The sequence below is a fragment of the Arvicanthis niloticus genome, chromosome 17, assembly GCF_011762505.2.
Source record: "Arvicanthis niloticus isolate mArvNil1 chromosome 17, mArvNil1.pat.X, whole genome shotgun sequence".
Taxonomy (NCBI): domain Eukaryota; kingdom Metazoa; phylum Chordata; class Mammalia; order Rodentia; family Muridae; genus Arvicanthis; species Arvicanthis niloticus.
In genome coordinates, this window is record NC_047674.1 from 15,379,900 (window position 1) to 15,401,346 (window position 21,447).

The following is a 21,447-nucleotide window of genomic DNA, read 5'->3' on the forward strand; positions in this document are numbered from 1 at the left end:
CCACTACCATGGTGGCTGCTATGCTTCTCTGCCATCGTGGGCTGTAACCCCATCTGAAACCATCAGCTCCTATCAGTTCCTGTGTTTGTAAATTGCTTCTGGTCATGGTGTTCTACCACAGCTATAGGAAAGTAATACGGGCTCAAGCATCTGTTGGGGAGCAGGTTCTGGAGGGTTTCATAGCCATGCAGGTTAAAGTTTTTTGTAGGCCGTAGTAAGGGCATTGCTGCTCTTTGAAACAAAGCCCCTGACCACAGTGGTCTTCCCTGACAAATGCTGATGTTCTGAGGAAGCAGCACATGTACTTGTAATTGCAGACATGTGAGGTGTGTGAGGCACATCTCAGCCTCTCTGAGACAAGTCCAAGTCATGGGTTAGGTTTCAGGGAGCTCACCTTCCCTGTTAGGGAATCACCTGATTTTCAACAGATACCCACAATTTCAGTAAGATAACACAGCAGTATGTGAACACCATGGCTGCCTTCAGGGGCCTTGGGAGACTCCAGTAAGTCATGATGTTAACATATTCACCAGTAGGGGTCACCAGCATTCATAAGGAAGACTCCAGTTGCTCCTGGACTACTACTGAACTCCAGAGTAACTTTGTTGTTGTTTTAGAGATCGCATTATTTGGTCAGTTTTATAGTCTCTTACATGTCTAGTTCAATTACATTTCTCTATCCAGTTATCCAATTTCTTTTGGTGAAAAGACAAAAGGAGCTACGATTTTGGGAAAGATGTATTAAATGCATACATCAATTTGGGGGAGTTGCCATCTAAATAATCAATGTTACAAATCACAAGCCCATGCCCTGACAGTGCTCCTACAATTATGCTTTGTAGTTTTCTGTGTATAGGTTTAGCTTTTTTAATGTTTCTTTTTATTTTTTTCTTTTCTTTTCTCTTTCTTTCTTTCTTTCTTTCTTTCTTTCTTTCTTTCTTTCTTTCTTTTTTTGGTACATGTAATTGTTCCCTTAATTTTATTTTGGTTATTTATTGCTAGTTTTAGTAATACAATCCAGTTTTTACAAGGATTTTCAGTCCTTCAATCTTGCTCAATCTCTTGGTTACTTGTGATAGAGTCTTGGGATTCCTTAGGATTTTCAATAAATATTGTATCGTCGGTAGGCAAATGTTTTATTCTTTCTTTCTCCCTTACAAGTTCCCTGGCTTGAATTCCAAACACAATGTTGAAATGAAGTGGGGACAATTATGTCTTGTTCTTAAGCTTAGGTGCCAGTTGGCAACACCTTACCACCTGGGTACAAGGAGACCTGTTGATTTTTCACAGATGTCCTTCAGATTCAGGAATTTCCCTTTTACTCTTTTTGTTAAGGTCACTGGGGGTTTGTATCACAAAAAGCTATTTGTTTTGTCAGAAGTATTTTCTAAACTCCTATGGTGATTACTGTAGTATACTATATAGTTGTGTGTGTATGAGAGAGAGAGAGAGAGAGAGAGAGAGAGAGAGAGAGAGAGAGAGAGAGAATGAATGAATGGGAATATATGTGTGTGTTGAATCAACCTTGCATTCATGGAGAAAGCGCCACTTGAACATAAAGTGGGAATGCTCTTCTAGGAGGCCAAGGGACATTCTGTGGCTGTAACTCTTGCTGGATGGCACTCTGGATATGGCAGGCCAGACTGAAATGTGGCAAAGGACAGATAGTCCACAGGTAGGGTTATTGGCATTCTGATCATGTAAACAAAAGCTTCTTGAACTGCAGCATGTGTCAGAATCACCTACAGGGTTAAAACACATCTCTGCACTTTACTCCTGGGGTGCCAGTTGCACAGGCTTGGGTGCGTCTTGAGGGTGTGTTTTTAGATGGTACTGATACTGCATAAGCCAGTGTATAGACACAGAGCAGAACAAACACTGATAATATTTTCCATGCACCCAGGGGAGAGCACAGAGTCTACCTGACTCTCTTACTAGCAGCATGTAGAATCTAGGAACAAAAAGCCCAGTGCACGTTCTAAATAAGAAACCTCATAAATATTGTTTTCTTTTAGCATTAACTCCACATGATTAAGTGGGTAGGTATAATGATAGTTTCATTTTACGAAGGATCAAACGCCCTGGCTTTGATAACCAATATCACAGAAGATGCTGAACTACGATTCCTCTGATTCCTCCGGCAGACTCCACATTTTATCATGTAGATACAATGGTGGGTGAAGCACAGCCTTCACATTTTTGCAAGGGGAGGTGGGTCAGAGACACATACAGAGTGAGGCCAGGGCAGGAGCAGGGCATAGCCATGTGGGAAGCTTAGCCAGCACCTGTGCTGGGTGACCAGCAGCTCACGGTTCTCAGTGCCATTTGATGCCTGAGAACTTAAGACCAGTACCAGCTGCAGAGATTGCGGACTTCTGACTCCTCAGCAGAGTACAGGCTTGCCACGTGAGAGCAACCAGAAACAAATGGTGCCTCACTGTTCTTTCTTCCTTTACTGTTGTGAGGCTTCGAGAGTTTATTAACAGGAAGGCACCATGAACATATCAGCATATACAAGGAGCTTACAGTAATGCCCACACCCAGACATAGGACAGCTAAGGACAGAGAAACCAAGTGCAAGCTGGGCTGGGCTGAGTCACAGCCAATGCTAACATCACAGCTGCTCTAGCTGCTGTGTGGATGTGATCTCTCCTGAGTTGCAGAGCTGAGAAGGAAAAGGTACAGAGGGATGAAGGACAGTATCAGGAGCTGGACTCCCGCTCAAGAAGTCAGTGCGATTCCAGGCAGGCAACATGGGGTCCTATGCCAGCCTTGTCCTTGTTTGCAAGCCACAGACAATCTCTCTGTGCTCAGAAAAAGCACATAGGGTGCTGAGGACACCAGGGATGTTCTCCCTCCTTCCCTTCTGTGATGGATGCAGGGAGAGAAGCATTGCCCACGTGGAACCACAAAACTGCACTGAAAGACATGAGCCTTTGGAGCGTATCACAGGAATCAAGAGAAAGCATTTGTTGGCTCATGGTATGTGATTCAGGCCTAAAACAGTTAACCTCAAGGTCCCCTTCCTCCACAAGCTCTCCCAAGTGGACAGAGGTGCCTGAGAGACATCCTCTAGCCATGATCAGAAATCTGAACACCCACAAGGTCCTCAGCTGTCTCCATGGATACATTTCCAAGAGTCAACAACACAGATTTCCAACCCAAGACTGCTCTCTGGCAGCCAGGCTGGCTTCCAGCTCACACTGGCTTCCGGCTCACACTGGCTTCCCATAGCCATCAGACAAATAAGCAGGCTTCTGGGTAGTGGCATGAGAAACCCTGTGTACCACCCAGTCCAAAGGAGAATGTCAGTACAGGCAGCTTTGTAAATGAATACCCTTTATGGTTAAGCTTAGGAAGATTCTTCTTTGAACTACCCTTCCCATGGTAAGAGCTGGTCTGTTCAGGGCTTCATCAGAAGTTCCCTTTTTGAGCACAAATTTCCACTAAGCTGGCTGGTCTTGGCTCATGTGAGGAAATGCTGTTTCTTGTCACTGTAATCTATAGGTATTATTTTTAAAGCAGCGTTAATGCACTCCTCATCTGTACATTTTCCTAATTGGCTTAATATTTATAGTAGAATCTTTGGGATCCAGGCCCAGTGCTCTAGTAAACTAGCACGTATTTAGCGATGCGCTAATGAGGCCCATCCAGTCAGGAAGGGCTGCCCCATAAGTTATGGTGCTTTCGGTCGGATTCCAACTCGGCTGCTAAGAGAACTTGCTAAATATCTTAAGTAAAAGTAGAGGTTCCCCAGGCAGCTGTTGGGTTTGCAGAGCTGAGGATGTATAAACTTTATTGGCAGTAAATGTCACTCCTGTGAGCAGATGGGTGCCCACAAAGCCTTGTCTCCTTAGGAGTCTGCCGATGCCGGGCTTGTGTGGACACACAGGGGACAGGGAGGGTGGCCTTACTCTGGGGCTGGGGCTGGGGCATGGCCGCCGATAGGCATGCTGTAGTGACAGAAATTCACTTTGAGTTGCAATTAGTGGCACTGTCATTTTCGGGGGCTCCTGCCAATTAATTAAGGCTGTCAAACAGAAAAACCACAGCGTTCACATGGTAATTTATATTGGAAGAGACAACCCTCAGGAGCACAGCGGCTTCCTCCACAAACAGATTTCTCCCTCAGAGCACTGAAATAAACACGGGAAAATAACCAAGATAAAAGACGCGATTCATGTGCACGCGTGCGAAGGGGTCTGCGTGGGCAAAGAAGAAAGTTAAACTGCCCTTGTTATAACTGTTAACTCTGGTCGCCAGAGAAGAAGACAGGCTGATTAAAACTCCAAACGAGCCCCCAGCTCCCTGAACCCTCTGCGTCCAGGATGATAGAATCAGAGGAGTTTATTCATGCCATTAAGCCCCAGAGAACTTAATTGAAAGAAGAGCACAGCCCGGACCTTGACAAGCGGGAGGTCACAGTAATTGCTGCCGGACATATTTAACATTAAGATAATCAGGCCATTAATTACCCTTCGGATCATTAAATCAGCCAGTTGCAAAATGAAATTTCTGCCTCTATTACTCACTTGAGAGACCACAGGGGTGGCCTTTAATTTATCAGGGAGCTTGAGCTACAAAGGCTGGGGCTGGGGGAGGGCAGCCGGGGAGGGGGCTCCCCCACAGGCACGCTGTGGCAGTGGTGGCCGGGCAGGCATCAATCCGCCATGCTTGGTGATCGTGGCAAATTAACTAGGTAAGATAACCTCCCCGTGCAAAGGCAGAAGCTGGGGATATGTAAATAGATGAGGGCAGACAGGGAGCTCAGAGTGTGCACACCACTTAGGAAGATAATAAAGGGAATCATCCTTGATTATCAGTGCTAATTTGGACACTGCCGGTAGCTTGTTATGCGTGTTCTGAGTAGCATTTAATTAATTCAATTGCTTGTTAATGAGGGAAGTGACATGTGGGGAGCAGATGCCACCCAACTGCAGATGGACTCTGGTCAGCCCAGCAAAGGCCTTTTCTCCGTCTCTGATCCCCCCCCCCCTCAGGTTTTTTTTTTTTTTTTTTTTTTTTTAAGAAAGAGAATAGAGAAAAGTGCCCAGCATAGAGGAACACTCAAAAGATACAAAACATTGACCTCAGCAGGCCAAGAACTGTTGAAAAATAATCAGATGAGACAATCCCGGGGCCGCGTGGGCAGTCATGTCCCCGAGGCCACATTTAGAACAGCACATCTTTATGCCAGAAATTTGAGACCGAGATTACTATATTGTGATCCTATGATCAAACCTAACAAGACAAAGACATGGCCAAGTGGGGCTGCTTTTAATATCTCGGAGTCAGCTGCAGGGATCCAATTATTTTCAGTTTGGATACATTTCCCCTTTATCAATATCTCCGTGTGCATAAATAAGATGAAAGTGGCCCTGCAGAATCAAAGGGAAGTGGTACTCCCCTTGCCGAGCGGACTGGTTGGGTCTGGAAGTGTGGCCAGTCTTCTCCCACGCAGGTTTCTGATGTGGGCCCTCATCTTCCTATCGATGGCTATGTTTCTTTATAGGTTAAAGACAGAAGAGGGTTTAGGCAGGGGACAGACTTCCGAGTAATGAAAGAGGGGTGGGGAAAGACGCTTGGAGAATGTGTACTAAACAGGCCAACGTCCCTTCCAAGAGGCATCAAAGTGGTAATGGGTGATTTCGGCTGTGCTTGGAGTTTCTCTCATGAGCTGTTCCTGGAACTGAAAACACAGTTTGGCATTCAAACTTCCTTTGATTTCCCAGCCCAAGCCAGCAGGTGCCAAGCACCATGTAAACAGGAGGCTACCTGCACTAAAATGTAAATAGCACGGTCCCTGCTGACCCTCCCAGGCCAGATGCCATCAGGGAGACAAAGACAGAAAGCAGAGTGGAGTCTGCAACACCACCTCTAAGCCCTCTGGCTTCTGCCTGTGGGCTCTGCCTCTTAGAAAAGCCATCTCCATCCAAATTTCAGTGTGAAAGGGGGCACAGCAGTGAAGGGGAGCAGGTCAGATAGTGCAGACTGGTCCAGAAAACACGGCCATGAGGACAGGTGTCGCAGGGGTATGCTTTGCTGTGCTAGAAGCTCAAGCTTCTTCATACCCATGGGAGGGAACAGGGGGTGTCGATGCAACAAGAGCAACTGACACCTAGGTGCCAGGTGACCATGCTGTGTTCTGTGCATGGCATACACAGGCACTTGACTCATAATGCCTTTACCATAATATGGCCATTTTTTTTTTCTTCATCTTAAAGGGTCACCAATGATCTCAGCACTCCCTCCATTGACAGCCAATTAGTCTCTTCACATTGGAACCTAGAGCCCTAAGCACCTGGTGGCTCCAGACTCAGCTGGTCCAACTGTCTACAACACAGCTTGACCCACAAACATGTCCACTGAGGGTCATGTAGCACCCCCATTCCTAGTCTCATCTCCAGATAATTCTGTCCCCTGTTGCTGCCTCTACAGCTACCACACCCCTGTTTATAATCAATATTTTAAGTGTGTGCTTAAATGGTATCAATAGTGGGGGTGAGGGGTTGTTCTGATTCCAGCCCAGATGTAGTTAATTGTTGCCACACATCGATCTCCCCTCTAACATGATCCTTTCCCCAAATCAAACCCTCATTACAGAGGGATGGAGGGCATCTTCTCCCCTCCTGTGACAATAAATTTAATATCGAATGCACTAGAAAAAAATGGCAGCTGTTGCAAAATCCATCCAAAAAGATTTTTTTTTCTCCTTCCTGGGAGTAATTAAAAGATGCTTTCCTTGACTAATGATCCCCCTGTTTAGGAATGGGAAGTCAATACTGCTTCAGCTGTCGTCAGCTCCGATTGATCACGATGCTGCTCAAGTTTGAACGGCAGTTCTCAGGGCGGCTGAGGATCGCTGGAACCAATTATAGGCTATCCAGAGCTGGCCTAATAGGGGTGTGGGGACAGCAGGCAGAAGGCCAGCCAGCTGTGCCAGGCGCCTGTTCTCCCAACCTGCCTGTAGCCCTGGTTAATGCCGATGCATGGTTATTTCAGGCGACTGGCTTTTTCTTTGCCAAAAGATATCCTGCATGCTCTTTATCCACAGTGCTATGTGTGTATGCCTGTACACAAGTGTGTGTGCACTCATGTAAGCATGTCTAGGCACATGTGTGTATGCGCTTTGTATGTTGGGATGTGTATGTATATGTTAGGATATGTGTATATGTATGTGTGTGGGAGTGTATGCCTGTCTGTGTGTTTGAGTGTATGTGTGCAGCACAGTTTACATTGTATTCTACAGTCAGATGGATCTCCTGAAACAGGCTCAAGTGCAGTGGGGAAACATTTGAGCCCTCATTTGAAAGAGCCACACTTATTTTTCCATGAACTAACATCAACATTTATGTAACTATTTCCTTTTGGGATTAGCTTCAGGCCCCTTGATGCTTCTACTAACTGTCCCTGAATCCTCAGGGAGAAGGCAGGATGGTGGGTGGCATCTTAGACAGTCAGTACCCAGACTAGGAGTCTATTCTCTTGGGGTGAATTCCGGACTGATGCTAGCCAAGACTTCCAGGCTTTTGCTCCTATTGGGGAAGTGTAGGAGGTAGGAAGACAGCAGGCAGTGGGGTCGCTGCTGTGCTGTGCGGGTTGCAGCACTTCTCATTTGTGATGTTGTCTCTGAGCTGGGAACCTAGGTGGGCCCTGGCTTGTTCTGGGTTGGTCTTTTTGAATTATCCTGCTGCCGACTTCAGCCTTCCCTGGGTGATGAACAGGTGGAATGTGGTCATCCACAAACAGACTATGTATCCTACCGGAATCCTGATGTCAGCTACTCTGGGCTCAAGGGCTTCCCAGGATAAACCCATCCTTGTTTCCTGTTCTGAGGAGGGTCCAGCCCTGTAGGTGGCACACTGCAGATGGAACCTTAGTTAGGTGGTTTTATCCTGGAAATCAGCCATGCTGTGAACCTCCCAAAGCCAATGTCTTCAGCTGGTCCCAACAGCTCACCTGTCATGACACTGTCATGATACTCCTGATCCTTAATTCATACTGTCCCTTTGGTCCTTCCCCACTCCCTGTTTGGTGATATTTACTGAATTTAACCAGACACCCCCCCCCCAAAAAAAAAAACCCAAAATGAAACAAACAATATTCCTGGAATAATTTTACCGAAGGCACAAATAAGCTTCCAGCTCTCATGGTTGTCTGAAAGTTCAGAGATTTCAGTCACCTCTCAAGATGCCCGAGCATCTTGCCACATCACCACAGCCTTGGGGAGGAGTCCTAACTCAAAAGGGCTCTCGGGAAAATCCAGCTTGACCAAAGGTAAGAGGCTCAACTGCAGCCCCCCATTTGTGAGGAGGAAGACCCCCACCCATCTCTAAGCAGTCAGGGGTGGCATATTCAGTGCTGAGCAGAGAAGAAAGCTATAGCCTGGAGCTCAGGGCAGTCAGACAGCAGTCAGAACTTTCCACTGCCCACAGAGTGGTCACTCATTCCCTGCTGGGTGCCTGAAGACAATCACACACGGTGTCTAACTGTTGTAGATTCTAGAAGAAGAGCCAACATTTCTAATTCACGGATGACATTAAACACAGTCTATATGTTTCGTTTGAACCTAAATGGTCAGGTACATAAAATTATTTTTTTTCTAGCTCATTTCAATGTTCTTCTTCATACATTAAACAATTTAACTTCCAAGCATTTTTGATTTTTTTTAAGTGACATTTAACCACACTATGAACAAAACAGGTACCACAAAGCAAATTAATGTTTAGGATTGTTTGGAGTGAAGAGCTCCACTGGCTTCCATGTTAAATCAGGAAGGACAATGGTTTCTCAAAGGGCAGGATACCTTTGATTTGTAAGAAAGCCACCCCTTATCTGTACTACACAGACGAACCACGCATTGAGGAGTTGTCATGGTGAGCCTATGGGGTTTTAACAAGCAGACTTTGTGCACCTTGCTGGCCCTCCCTTCCAGTTCCCCTTCCCTTCATGGCTAACGGAAGAGGAGGGTTAACTGCACACCAGCTTTACTCCTGATGTGCACCAGAGGGGGCGCCGCACATTTGTTTTGCAGGGTTGGTAAAATAAACTCAGCCAAGCAGGTCTCAGGACATCACTGTCTGGGAAACCTAGACATGTAGCTTAAGCACCCACCAGTTTACAGCAGCTTAGGCTGCCATCATTGGCAAAATAAACCAGATAAATGTCAGCTGCTAAGCACAGCAAGAGCCTCTTCCTCCTGTTTTCCTGAGAAGCACAGCAGAAGTGGGCCTCACCTCGAGCCTGCTGGTAGGGGTGGGGGTGGGGGTGGGGGTGGGGGTGGGGGTGAGGCACACACCCAGTACCTGAGAACCTTGGTTAGACCAACCAGAGATGAGCTGACCCCCTGTGCTACTTCAATTTCTTTGAAATTGGGCTATTTCAGCCACTTCTTGGGGGAATTAAATATGTATGCATATTCTCAAAAATGGTTTATAATCACTGTGAATGAAAAATGAGAAATTAAATGGCCTCAAAATAAATGCGTTTTTATCCTGAGTAACAATTAGCATTAACGAGTCAGCATCGACATTATGCTTAACTGTATGTCATTAGATGTGTTAGAAGTCTGTTTTAGAAAATAAAATACATTCTCTTATCATAAACTCACTTGTTGGCAGGGGCACATGAGAGGGTTGGATACCCACAAGATGCTTACCAAGGGTGTAAAAAAGAATACAAAACCAAAGAATCAAAAATTTATAATTAGTGTTAGCACAGCCTGTGCCTATTAAAAATATATTAATTAAAGTAATCATAAGATTAGAAGCCTAATACATTTCTAAGAGGGGAGAGGAATCCCCAAGGCCTAAAAATAAACATAAAAAATTAAGGAGTTTGAATCATCCAGTCTGCTCCGAACCAATTTCAAACACGGATGCTTCTAGACTAAGCCGACCAGAATTTCCATAGGTTGTCAGGGCTATGGCTACAGCTGTTGCTGAGGTCAACCCCATCTGTGTAACTGCTGGTGGAGCATCTGTGCGTTCCTACCTGGTGGAGTCCAATGAGGGCTTTGTCCGTCCCTGGCTGCCCTCTTCCCACACGCTGTTGGCCAGCTCATTCCCGATGGAGGACATCACCTTGATCAGCTCCATGGGCCAGTCATCGAGATCTAGTGATCTGACCCGAGAGAGGTGGGTGCCGAGATTCCGGTGGATCCCCGAGCACTCGATACACATGAGGGCTCCCAAGTTCAAACTGGCCCAGTTAGGGTCTACAGAAGAGAGACAGGAGTAAAACTCAGTCAGAACGCCACCAGTCACTCTCAATGTCCCAGAACTCTGAGACACCTGAACAACCAGTCAGTCCCCATAGTCTCATGACTTAGAGCCACTCTTGGTGACAAGGGAGACATGGTCTGTTGCTGGCAGCATAGTGTTCATCTGGACAGAAATACCTTTTGTGATACCTCCACAGGACTGGTTCACAGCCCCAAAAAATCATGTATGTTAAGATGTCCACTGTGGCCCGCTGATGATGGAGTAAGAAGCAGAGACGGAAAGTGGCAACACCAAGGCCCAGGTCACACCTGAGGCTGCACTGGCTCCTATATCCCTTTTGTTATTGTCAGCACAGTTTGGTCAAACTTCAAAGATTGAAGAGGCATACTCCTGTGAGAGGGTATGGCCATCAAGGGCCTTGCTTAAGAGGACCCACTGCAGCAATGCACAGGACTCCACTGGTCACTGGCAGGTCAGTTAGCAGGTAATACAGAGTTTTATCAGGACCTAGTTCCTCCAACCATGACTTTTGAAGTGAACAGGGTGATGTTTAAAGCTGGGATGATTGGCTTATATAGAGAATGGCTTTGGGACAAATCTGTCATTGTGTGAAACTGGATGACATCATCAGAAGATCAGGAGCGTGGATGCAGGGGCTGGCTTTGGGCTTACAATCTCTAGGTATTTTGCAAAGACAGCCTGGCCTTGACATCTACTGCCTCTCACTGCTGATAGAGAGGCTAAACCCACACAGGCAGAACAGGCATTTACCCATTGCTGCCCAGAAGAGTCAGCAAACACTCATCTGACCCAGTGAGGATATTTCTTTTGCTTGCTACAGAGTGAACGACCATCGATGGTTACATGGTGACTAACCAGATGTCAGCCAGCCAAGTATTTAATGTGAGTACATTTCTAAAAGATGGCTGGTCTATATCCCAGAGGAGGTCTTGGCAGAGAGGCCTGTGTTCTCAGAGATGTTCCCATGGGGAAGGGAAAACTTAAATGTCAAGCAGAAGCAGAGAGAACAGGATACAGAAACACAGAGGTTCCATGTGAAGACAAAGGGCTAAGTAATAGGTAGAAGGCAACAGTGCTGTGATTTGGGTGTGAAACGTCCCACACAGGCCCGTGTGTCTGAACACTTGGTTTCCACACGGTGGCCCTGTTTTGGATAGGTGTGAAACCTTCTGTAGGCGAGGCCTAGGTGGAGGAAGTGGCTCTCTAGTGGGAAACGCTTTGAGGTTTGGAGCTTAGTCCCTCTTCCTGTCCTGGCCCTACCTCCTGCCACCAGAGGACTCATCCCCACTGCATGACATACTGTAACTCCTCAAACTGAGTCACAATGAACCTCCTTCCCTCCCTACTTGCTTCTTGTCAGGTATTTTGTGGTCTCAGAGTCATCTCAGAGCAGCAAGTGGGCACAGCACAGAGGCAGCATGGACGGACAGAGGCCTGACTCAGCTGCTGAAGAGCCACCATACCCTCTTCAGAAAGGCTTGCACCTGGTGCCTGCTATCCCTCACAGCATGGCTTCTGCCCTGCTGTCTCTATCACCCCATCCACTGAGACAAGACAGCTACAGCTGCCAGCCACTTCCATGGCTAAATCCTTTATCTCATTGTTGGCCTCTCAACTCTGATGAAGTTGAGGTTAAATGTCTCCTTGGATTTTTCTCCCTGTTTTTTGTCTTTTCCCCAACATTTTCTCCTCAAATTGGCCCTCAACTTGGCTCCTGTAATCTCTTCTGATGCCTGTCTCTTTTCTTGGCAAACCCAGCTTGACCCTGGTTTTAGTGACAACCTGAATTCTAACAACTTTAAATGGCTCTTACCTCTCCCTTCCTCACAGACCTCCCTGTCCTCAGCTTGCCCTGATGAAAAATTTTTCTGTCCGTGTTCTTTCTACCTCTCCCAACCACACCAATGTTCTTCCAGGATCTGGGGAGTCGACATACATGCTTCCATCGTCCCCACAGAAACTTTCTCAGATTCAACACTTTCTTCTTGAGCTGAGCCTTCACTCCTGTCCTTATTATCTCCACACACTGTAGTAGGACTGTAACAAGCTTGTGTCCATGTATTCACATCCTGATCCCTGCAGGCCACCTCCTGACAGCAGCCATGAAATGTGGCAGACCCAATCACGTAACACTGAGACTCAAAATCTGCTGTGGCTAACACCTGCCCCTGGGATCAAGTCCAAAGTCAGATTCAGAACCAAGCCCTGCCCCTTTCCTGTCTCATGCGAGACCCTCAGTATCTCTAACCACCCACGCACAACACTTCCAGCTCTGGCTGGCATGCTGCTTGCCCTTTGGGCTCAGCTAGAATTACCTTCCCTTGAACATGTCTCTTGGTTACCTTCTACCCACAGCACCCCCGATATAATAAGGTGACATCACAGACCCCATGCTCTGCTTTGGGCAGAGCTTGGTTTGCCTACTCTTCCTGTTGGTTATGGCCATCAGAGACTATGACAACACACCATATCTAGACAAATGCAGAACAGCCCCACCGTAGCAGAGCCCATATCTAAGGGACTGAGTGGTGGTAGAAACTGGATGACATCATCGGAAGATCTACTAGGGCTGGTGGGTGAGGCAAGATCTACTAGGAACTGATCAGGCTCTAGCCTGAGCATCTGGACAGCAGTAGCAATGACAGAGTTTCATGGATCAGGAGTCAGCAGCTGGGCTGCCTCTCAGTTTTGTTCTGGAAGGTCTGGCACACTGGTACAAACCATATGTGTGTAGGATTCTCCAAGCTCTGGGATTCCCCAGGTCCCTCTCTGAACATAATGGCAACTAGTACCCCCAACACAGATTTCCACTGTCAGTGGATACTGGACAGAAATGGGCTGGGCCAGGTTGCAAGCTCCTTCTAGGGAAAATTCTCGGAGACAGTGATGGGCCTTTCCCTGAGAGGTGGATACTACTGACTTTTCCAAATTCACTGGACCAGAATTTCTCCTTATAGACAAGCAGCCCACAACCAAGGTAGACCAGTGCCCACATTGGGACAGATTACGTGTGCAAACTGGAGGAGATGCTTGGTGATCTGTAGTGATTATAGCTTCAAATCCCACATTGTACTACAGTCCTCAGGCCATATCCTTAACCCAGATGGATGACACATGTGAATGGTGGGCCAGTGTGACTCTCTTAAGTGGGCTTTTCCCAGAGTCACAATATCTGTTACACCACCAACTGATGCCACCTGTACCTTTCCTGAGTCTTTAGATGTGGGTGGCTCTGATTTCAGTCCATAGTCAGTGGAGAAGGACATCTTTAAAGCTGGTGTCTGCTCCCTTCTTGCCTTTCCTGATGGGCTTCGTCCTACAGGCACTGCTACAATCAAAGACACATGCCCTTCACAGGTATTTACCATATTGCCTCGACACCCTGAGAACATGCTCATGTCACAATGCATGTGTTGGCATGTGCACCAAAACTGGGTATTTATGCTTAAAACTCTTCCCTGACTGCTCACGTCAGACCTCTAGGTATCTATCTTAAGGCCTCTGAGGGAAACAAGAGGACTGGGAAGGGTGTGGACTGACTGGAACAGTCCTGCTTGCTACTGTGGCCTGGATGGACTGCTAAGACCCTGGTCTCCTCTCTCCTTGACCTATCAAAGGGCCCATGACAATATTGACTATCACTCTTGAGAACTTGAAGACAACACTTGTGGACCAGACACAGCATACTTGGTGAATGGTCTTGAACCTTTTCCTGAAGCTTCCAGCCCTGCCTTTATCATCTCTGTCCCATCTGCTCATGTGGCCTTGTCTACAGTCTGGGGCCACATGGCCTCCCCTTCCTTCCCGTCCTGAGCATGTGTATGCCTATCCTCTTTCAGGAAAGACCTGTGACCTCTAATTTGCCACACACTACAGCTCCTGTAAAGCCATAGGATGGCTTCTTTTATGAGGAATCGTTAAATGCATGCTGGAAACAATTACAGACATCAATCTCTGGATTGGATTTTTTTTTTTTTTTTCCTATATGCCTCAGGTTTTGTGCTTAAAAAAAAAAGAGTCTGGTTTAAGGAAAGTTTTGGATAAAAACATTCTTCAAATAAATGTTCTTCTTTTTCCAACTCACGTTTTGAAAGTAAAATTTAAAAACTCAAACAAAAAGAGAGACTTTAAAGCAGTATCCAAAGGAGTCTGAGGAAGATGCCCTTCCTGCCCTGAGAATGGGCTCCTGCTGGGCTGTGGTCAGCCAGGCCATGTGGACAACTGGCTGGCCAGGGTCTTTGGGGAAAGCTCAGTTCTTCCCCTTCGTCTAGAGCAAGCCTGGCCTAGTGCCTTGGTGTCTCCTGAGGAGATACTTACACTCCACCTGCAGGTCTCCAACTCACCCTACTGTTCTATTCTCATACAGTGAGCTGGTGCAGTCAGGCAGCCTCCCCCATAAACCAGCTTAGAGCCCTGCTCCTGCTGTGAAATGTGGACAGTTCACCCCTGAGTATGAATGCATAAAGACCTCAGCATCTCTCCTAGTGGCACCCGATCATCTGCATCACCTCCCATTTCCTGCAGGAGTTGCCACTCCTCCTCTCTGCTCACCCAGGGAGGCCTCTGTGGGGCTGCAGCCTCTAGTCACATCGCTTCCTCATCCCCCACTCTTCCACAGAGGCCCACTGACAAGCCAACTCTGGCAAGAAGCTCCCTCTGAGGTGGAAGGTCCCAGGTCCGAGGTGCCCTTCGATCCTTCTCCAAGGCTCTAGATTGTACTGTGTGGGCTTATTCCTTGACCACTAGGCCCACTGATGTCATGACCAACAACAGAGGTACTCAGTTCCCAGACATCCCTCAAAAGAACCAGCATCTTTTATCGAGTTTGAACTGCACTTCCCCCTCTTCAAGCCTCTATGTGAAAATGAATGGGCAAAGTTTACATAGCTTCTGAGGGTGTAGACCTAGAATAAGAGCAAGGCTCTACACCCAAGGATGAAGGAGAAAACAGAAAGTGTGACATAAAATTGGGCTAACTCCAAGGGATGCAGCCATCACTGTTTTGGTTCTATGCCCACTGTGATGCCTGAGGCTGAAGCAGGGCACAAAGCAGTCCAGGATACAAGAAACAGCCTGTTCTACCAGGGAAGCCATGTAAAGGATACTATGTTAAGATAAAACCCAAACTTAAATATGCCAAGCCCTTAATGCCATGAGCCCTCTCTGCTATAGCCAATAAAGATCCGGGGCCATCATCAACCTGTGTACTTACTTTGGGTGTCACAGTCCACACAGTGCGAGTTCCCTCTCATGTTACGAATGGACTGCAGGGCCATGGCTTCACTCTGACTGGTTAGTCGGGACTAGGCACAAAGGAAGGCAGAGAATGCAAGATATGAGCAGTCAGGAGACATCCACACATCATCCAACAATATTAGGAAAAAACCAAATAGATTATACACAGGTGCAGCAGTGTGCGATTTCCAATTACCCCTTTTCTGGTATCTGAGGGAGTCTGAGTGAGAGACAGGACATACGTCAGGATTATTGGCTGAGATGGACTTTCCCCAAAATGAGCCAAGTGGTCAGACCTCCATCATTTGTGAATGAACCAGAGACTGTTACGCAGAGAATGTCACTGGCTAACAGACCTTCAAGGGCATATACCTTTCTCCTTGGTATGAAAATAAAAGAACAAGAAAAAAAGTCTGTGTATCAGCCAAGGGTCAGGCCTTAATCAGCATGCCTAGTTCTTTATCAGAAAACCCCCGACTAAGCCACACACCACAGCCCGGAGAGCTCTCCTTGTGAGGGTCTTTCTGTTGCTATAGCATCAAATCAAAGTCACTCACTGTCGTAAGGCAGTGGCATTTATTCTTAAGCATACTTGATGGTTTTCAGAAGAGAGTTAAAAAAAAAAAAAAAAAAGGCTCACCTGTTGTGGCAAGATTAGAAAATATGGGAAAAGACACAGTCATTTATAAACTATTATTTGATTATCCAGAAAGTACCTGGCTCAGAGGTTCTCAACTTGTAGGTTGTGACCCCATTGGTGGGGTCATCCTGCATATTGGATGTTTACATTATGACTCATAACAGTAGCAAAATTAGTTATGAAGTGGTGAAGAAATTTCTTTGTGGTTGGGGGTCACCACATGGGGAACTGTGTTTAAGGATCACTGTGTTAGGAAGCTTGAGAACCACTGTTCCGGCTATTTCTCTCTGCACATCTGGATACCCAGGCAGTGTAGGAAAGCCAGATGGGTATATGCTGCCTTGCAGCATGCCCTTCCAGCCTAGTAATTCTGTCTGCCACTCAATGCCAACAGAGTCTCCGACTTCATCACTGAGTGCATGCATGAGGGTGGCAAGCCCCTTGACTGTATGTTTGTACAGTTCTAACTGTCCTAGAGCCTGGACAGTGCTGTGAAGAGCATGTTATCTGTAAGCATCTACACACATTCCCAATTATGCATCGCAGTAAGAATGAAACCTTGGAAGCAAAGGGGCAGAGTGGGTAATGATATGCGTATTTTTAAAACTTTGTTTATTCGATATGCATTTGAAATTATAGTTAAAGCAAAAGCTGACCAGTTTCAGAACTTAGGATAAATTCTGTTTGTGCACAAATTTTTTACAGATTAAGATACCTTATGCTAAATAGGTGGTCATGAAACTAATTATCACTTGCTACTTAATAGTAAGCTATCTGTTTGCTGCTACTGTTTAATCGGCCTCATGGACTACTGTGTTTTTATTTCCTTTTGGACTCAGAAAGCATTTTTTAACAACTTGACTTTGTGTAAGGAGGTCTCAAACACATGTATACAGAGGGGTCTGCCTATCTGCCTGTTTCTTTCTCTATAAACCTGTACAATTCTGTGACTCACTGGTCAGCTTCTCTATCTGGGTCAGATTTGGATTATTTACCCAGAGCTGCTCTCTCTGATGGAGTCTGGACTTTTCTCAGTCATCTGTGGTGGTGGTGGGGGCACTATATCCCATTTTATCCTCTCACAATCTAACCAGCAGCTACTCAGATGCACACCTGGCGTCCTTGGGTTGCTCATGGGGTCTCCTCCCAGGGGAAGTCATTTCTACAAGTATGCTTGCCCATGGGTTCAAGGCTTGTATCTGTCTCTGGTCCAAGACATCTTATTGTCTACATTCAGAGTAGCAAGTTGGAAAGAGGCTCTCAAGAAAGTAAAATGGGAGAAGCCAGCACTAGCCAGAATCAAAGAGAAAGAGGTACGGCTTCAGTCAGAATATGGGAAATTAATTTGTCCATACAACCTGAGATGTGCTTGTCTGATCAGCAGTGTATGTCCCCTTCTTTGCTCTGAAGCTAGAATTCCAAGCCTGTTGATGGCAGGTGCCATTGTGCCCATTGGTAAAGAGAGGAGACACATGGTGGTTGGATGGGGACATGACCTGGGAATCCAGGGAGCTCAGAATAAAAAGACTGTGGTTCTTCGCAGTTGGGTATAAACTATCTTCTAAGAGAGAAGCAAATTACATAATGCTAATAATGGCTGTGGTCTGCCTTACCCTGGCTCAAGAGGGTAATAAAATAACACACCCAGTCTCTCTGAAAACAGACTCCCTTCTTAATGACAAAGCTGGCCATACATCATGTGCAGAGGTTTCTTTAAATGCTTATAAATGAAACTGCAGGTGGATGCCAATGTCTTTCTTTGGTTTCCAGTCGATCACAGTTTGAAAAATCAAAATGCTCACTAAGAATCTCAATGGGTCAGCAAAGGGTCCTGACTATCTAAGGGTTCAAAGACTGAAATGGAAAGAACCCGACTGGGAAAGACGGGGCCAGTATAAGGAAGATCGCCGAGCAGCGGCCCTGAAAATGCAGTGAACACACTTTTATTTCTGGCTAAACAACTGCTGGAGGACTCTTTTTAATTACTGAATGAAACATACTTAAAAAAACAGAAAATCCACCTTGCCCAAACTCCCTACCATCTCCTCTGCGTTTGTATCCCTGTGACATTGGAGACATTTATGAGGGCAGCATAGGGCATCTTTTAAGTCCATGTCTCTTTTTCTGATTTATTCTGCCTCAAACAATAACAACAAAAAAATAAGTATGGGCGCAGAAGCAGGCAGAGTCCAAAGGCTCCATCGCCCACAGAGAGAGGCGAAGGCTTCCCACATGGCGCTGGCTGCCACAGCAAACGCTTCATGTTGGACACCCTGCCACACGCAGACGGCCAAGCCAGGACACCAAACATGCACGGTGTTTGTAGATACAAAGTGGTTTTATCTTTTCAATTACTTAGGTTTTTTCCCCTCACAAAGCATACCTGGGTCTTGTCATCCACGCAAGCCATCTGATGCCTCTGTCCCCCCCTGGGGCTCCACTTGGGCCTTCTTTTCCCTTTAATGATCAGCAGCCTTGATTTTGGGGCAGCCTGCTGTGGACCTTACCTTATTCTTGCTGCTCTCACAGGACTGTAGGCTGGCTAGGATCTGGCTCTCGATGGCTTGGACCCATGCGTCTCGCTCCTCGTATGTGGTGGCTTCAAAGTGCCACGTCTGGCCAGTGAGGGACACAATGATAAACTCCAAGTTTTCTTCTTGCTCTGGAACACAGAGGTGGGATGAAGAGCTCACTTTCATGACAGCAGTGCCCGAGCCCATCCTGTCACCAGTGCCTCTGGATTCAATGGCACCGGCATGAGGCTAGCGGCACACACCGGACGGGAGCGCTGAGATCTGATCCACACACCCGCCAACACGCAAGACCAGTTTCCCAAAGCCAGCGGAGATAACTAGGTTTCAGTCAGTGCTTGGGGGATGGGGAGAAAGGAGAGACAGCGTGGAATGTCAGGATCTCCGTGTGGGTGCAGACCAAGCAACTTAGGAAAGTAAGTTCACAACTTACTGCTGGACCTTGGGTCTGCAGGAGGAAAATGAGGTTAGTTCTGCTAGATATGAAACCAGACTATGAAAGCAGTTGGGTCTGGATCCAGGTGAGCCAGGAACACTAAGGTGGGTGTCGGTCCGAGTGCTAATTCTCACTGTGCTAAGACGTGGACAAAGTGAATCCAGGCAACTCAGAGGGCTTTAGTGGCCACAGGTCTGGCTGGGTGGCCACAGAGAGACATCTCCTATGAAAGGGGAAGAGAAGCTGTGTCCAGATCCTGAGATACTACCTGCCCCCCTAGCTTTTAAGTTCCACCACTCATTTTCCTCCCCTGTAGATTGGGCACAGGCAGCTTCTAACAGAATTTATCACAAGCTAAATAATGTGTATGAGCACACAAGTACACAGCCTGGCCACAGAAAACTGTGTGTACTCAGTCCTTATTTCCCAGCACCTGATCAGAGGTCAGACTGCTCAGGAAAATACAGCAAGAAGCCAACGCTGGACCCTTCACATGCCTCAGCAGAGGGGGAGTTTCTAACACTGGCCTAGCACTGGCTTTGTGGTCAAGTGTAGTCACAATGAAAGAGTAACCTGCAGACTGGCTTATCAATTAAGTCAACCTCTACTTCCCCATCCCCGCCTTGCACAGACAAGGGCACGGTGGCTCTCTTGTTCCCAAAGATCCCCTTCCTGCCTCCCGATCTCATGGATGACATCAAGCTCCACTCCTAGGAATTGGGACACTGCCTAGGAATGGGGCACTTATTGACGTTCTCAATGTAACACACCGCCACCGCCACCGCCACCACCAATCACTATGGTACACTGTGTGTCACACTTGTGTGGAGTCTTACGTGTTCTGAAGATTATAATGTAAGTAACTTTTAAACCAATGAACAGGCCTTCACCCTGCTCAGTCTGAACACCGCCTGGAAGATGGGTAAGCACACTTCTGTGTAAACCCTTTAGCTTCTCCCAGAGAACCCAGCTTGCTCAGCACCGGCCATGTGTGTTCTTTGGTACTTGGCTTTGGAGCCTGAGTAGTAAGAATTCAAAGGGCAGGGCCCAGCTCGAATGGCACTCTGTTGTCTTCGAGCTTAGAGGACAAATGAGGCCCATGTCTGTGTGGAGTGGAACAAGTCCACACACTGTGTGAAGGATGGCTGGGGAGGAAGCTCTAGGCCTCTGGACATGAAGATTAGTAGTGTCTCCATTGAACAAGAAAAAAAAAAAAAGACTACACAGTAACTTCAGACAGATAGCCATACCCCGTAATCACCAGCAACGCTGTGGCATCTGTGTGCTTGAAAAGACTCGTTCTCTTGCTCCATATGTGTCCATGTCGTGATACTGTTCATTCAACTTTTACCATACAATATATAAGACAGCACCCCGATTCAGGACTAAAACTCCTAGTGGAGGGACAGGTACGGCTGGGACAAGCTATATAATTCATGGTAGAAAAAAGAGACACTTGGTCATTCACGGAAGGATGTTGAGTATAGTTCAAGAAGACATCTGTGCATACGTCACCTTGCATTTGTGAAACTCAAGTATGGTAAGACTGTTCCCTCTGGTCGGGATTTACTGCACGTCCGGGGAGAAATGATGACTGTGGGCCTCCTAGTTCAGATCTCTGTACACTGCTCTGCCTTGGAGGGTTTCTGCCCATGCTTCTAGTCAAGATCACCAGCTGCAGTGTGAGCTGGAGGGCAAATGGCTTAAGTGGCTTGACTGAGGTGTAGGCGTGGTCCCAGGGCTCTCAGTCACCCACTGCATGCCTTGGATATCAGGGGAGTCAGAGCCTGATCTCTGTAGGAACAGGCACACCCAGGTGACAGCTGAGCATCCAGGAAGTGCTCCAAGGTGTCTGCCTGTTCTGATTCTAGCTTGGGTAACACTGAGATGAAGCTGCCGAGCTGCACTCTGGTTCTGCTTGTTCTAGGAGCCATGTGCCTCTGTAAGGCACCTAAAGGGGCAGAGTTCATAGGAGCACCAGGATCCCATCCCATCCAGCAGAACCCACTGTACCATACTGTCACTCTTCCTTCCAGTGGACACAGATTTCCCTCTGCCCTTCCTTCCTGGTGGTTTCCCTCTGTTGCACCTCTCTGCTTCTTTATGGCTACCTCTCGTATCTTCTTGGGGATTTAGATTTTGTAAGGATCTCCTCACTCTACTCCAAGCTCCCAGAGTCTCTCTATAAATGTGTTAACCACCACATAGGATGTACACTCCACAGACAGACACCTTTCTACCCCACTCCATACAGAGTGTCACCTCACACTCTGGCACTCCTGTGCTCAGTCCTTCCCTGCTCTCTCCCTCACAAACACTGCTCTGACACCTTACTTCCAAGCCTGTGAATGAGCACCCAGT

At 46.9% G+C, this 21,447-nt stretch overlaps 1 protein-coding gene across 15 annotated transcripts in view; it reads right to left on the bottom strand.

Annotated features, from left to right (window-relative positions):
• The window catches only part of Agap1 (ArfGAP with GTPase domain, ankyrin repeat and PH domain 1), a 435,962-nt gene that overhangs the window by 45,981 nt on the left and 368,534 nt on the right, over positions 1–21,447 (bottom strand). For all 15 annotated transcript variants that reach the window (XM_034521738.2, XM_076914829.1, XM_034521740.2 and 12 more), the window contains 3 exons: positions 18,627–18,781; positions 15,457–15,547; positions 9,994–10,216 (listed from right to left, as the gene is read on the bottom strand). In XM_034521738.2, coding sequence (XP_034377629.1) covers positions 9,994–10,216; positions 15,457–15,547; positions 18,627–18,781 — 469 coding nt within the window. The remainder of the gene's footprint in view (positions 1–9,993; positions 10,217–15,456; positions 15,548–18,626; positions 18,782–21,447) is intronic.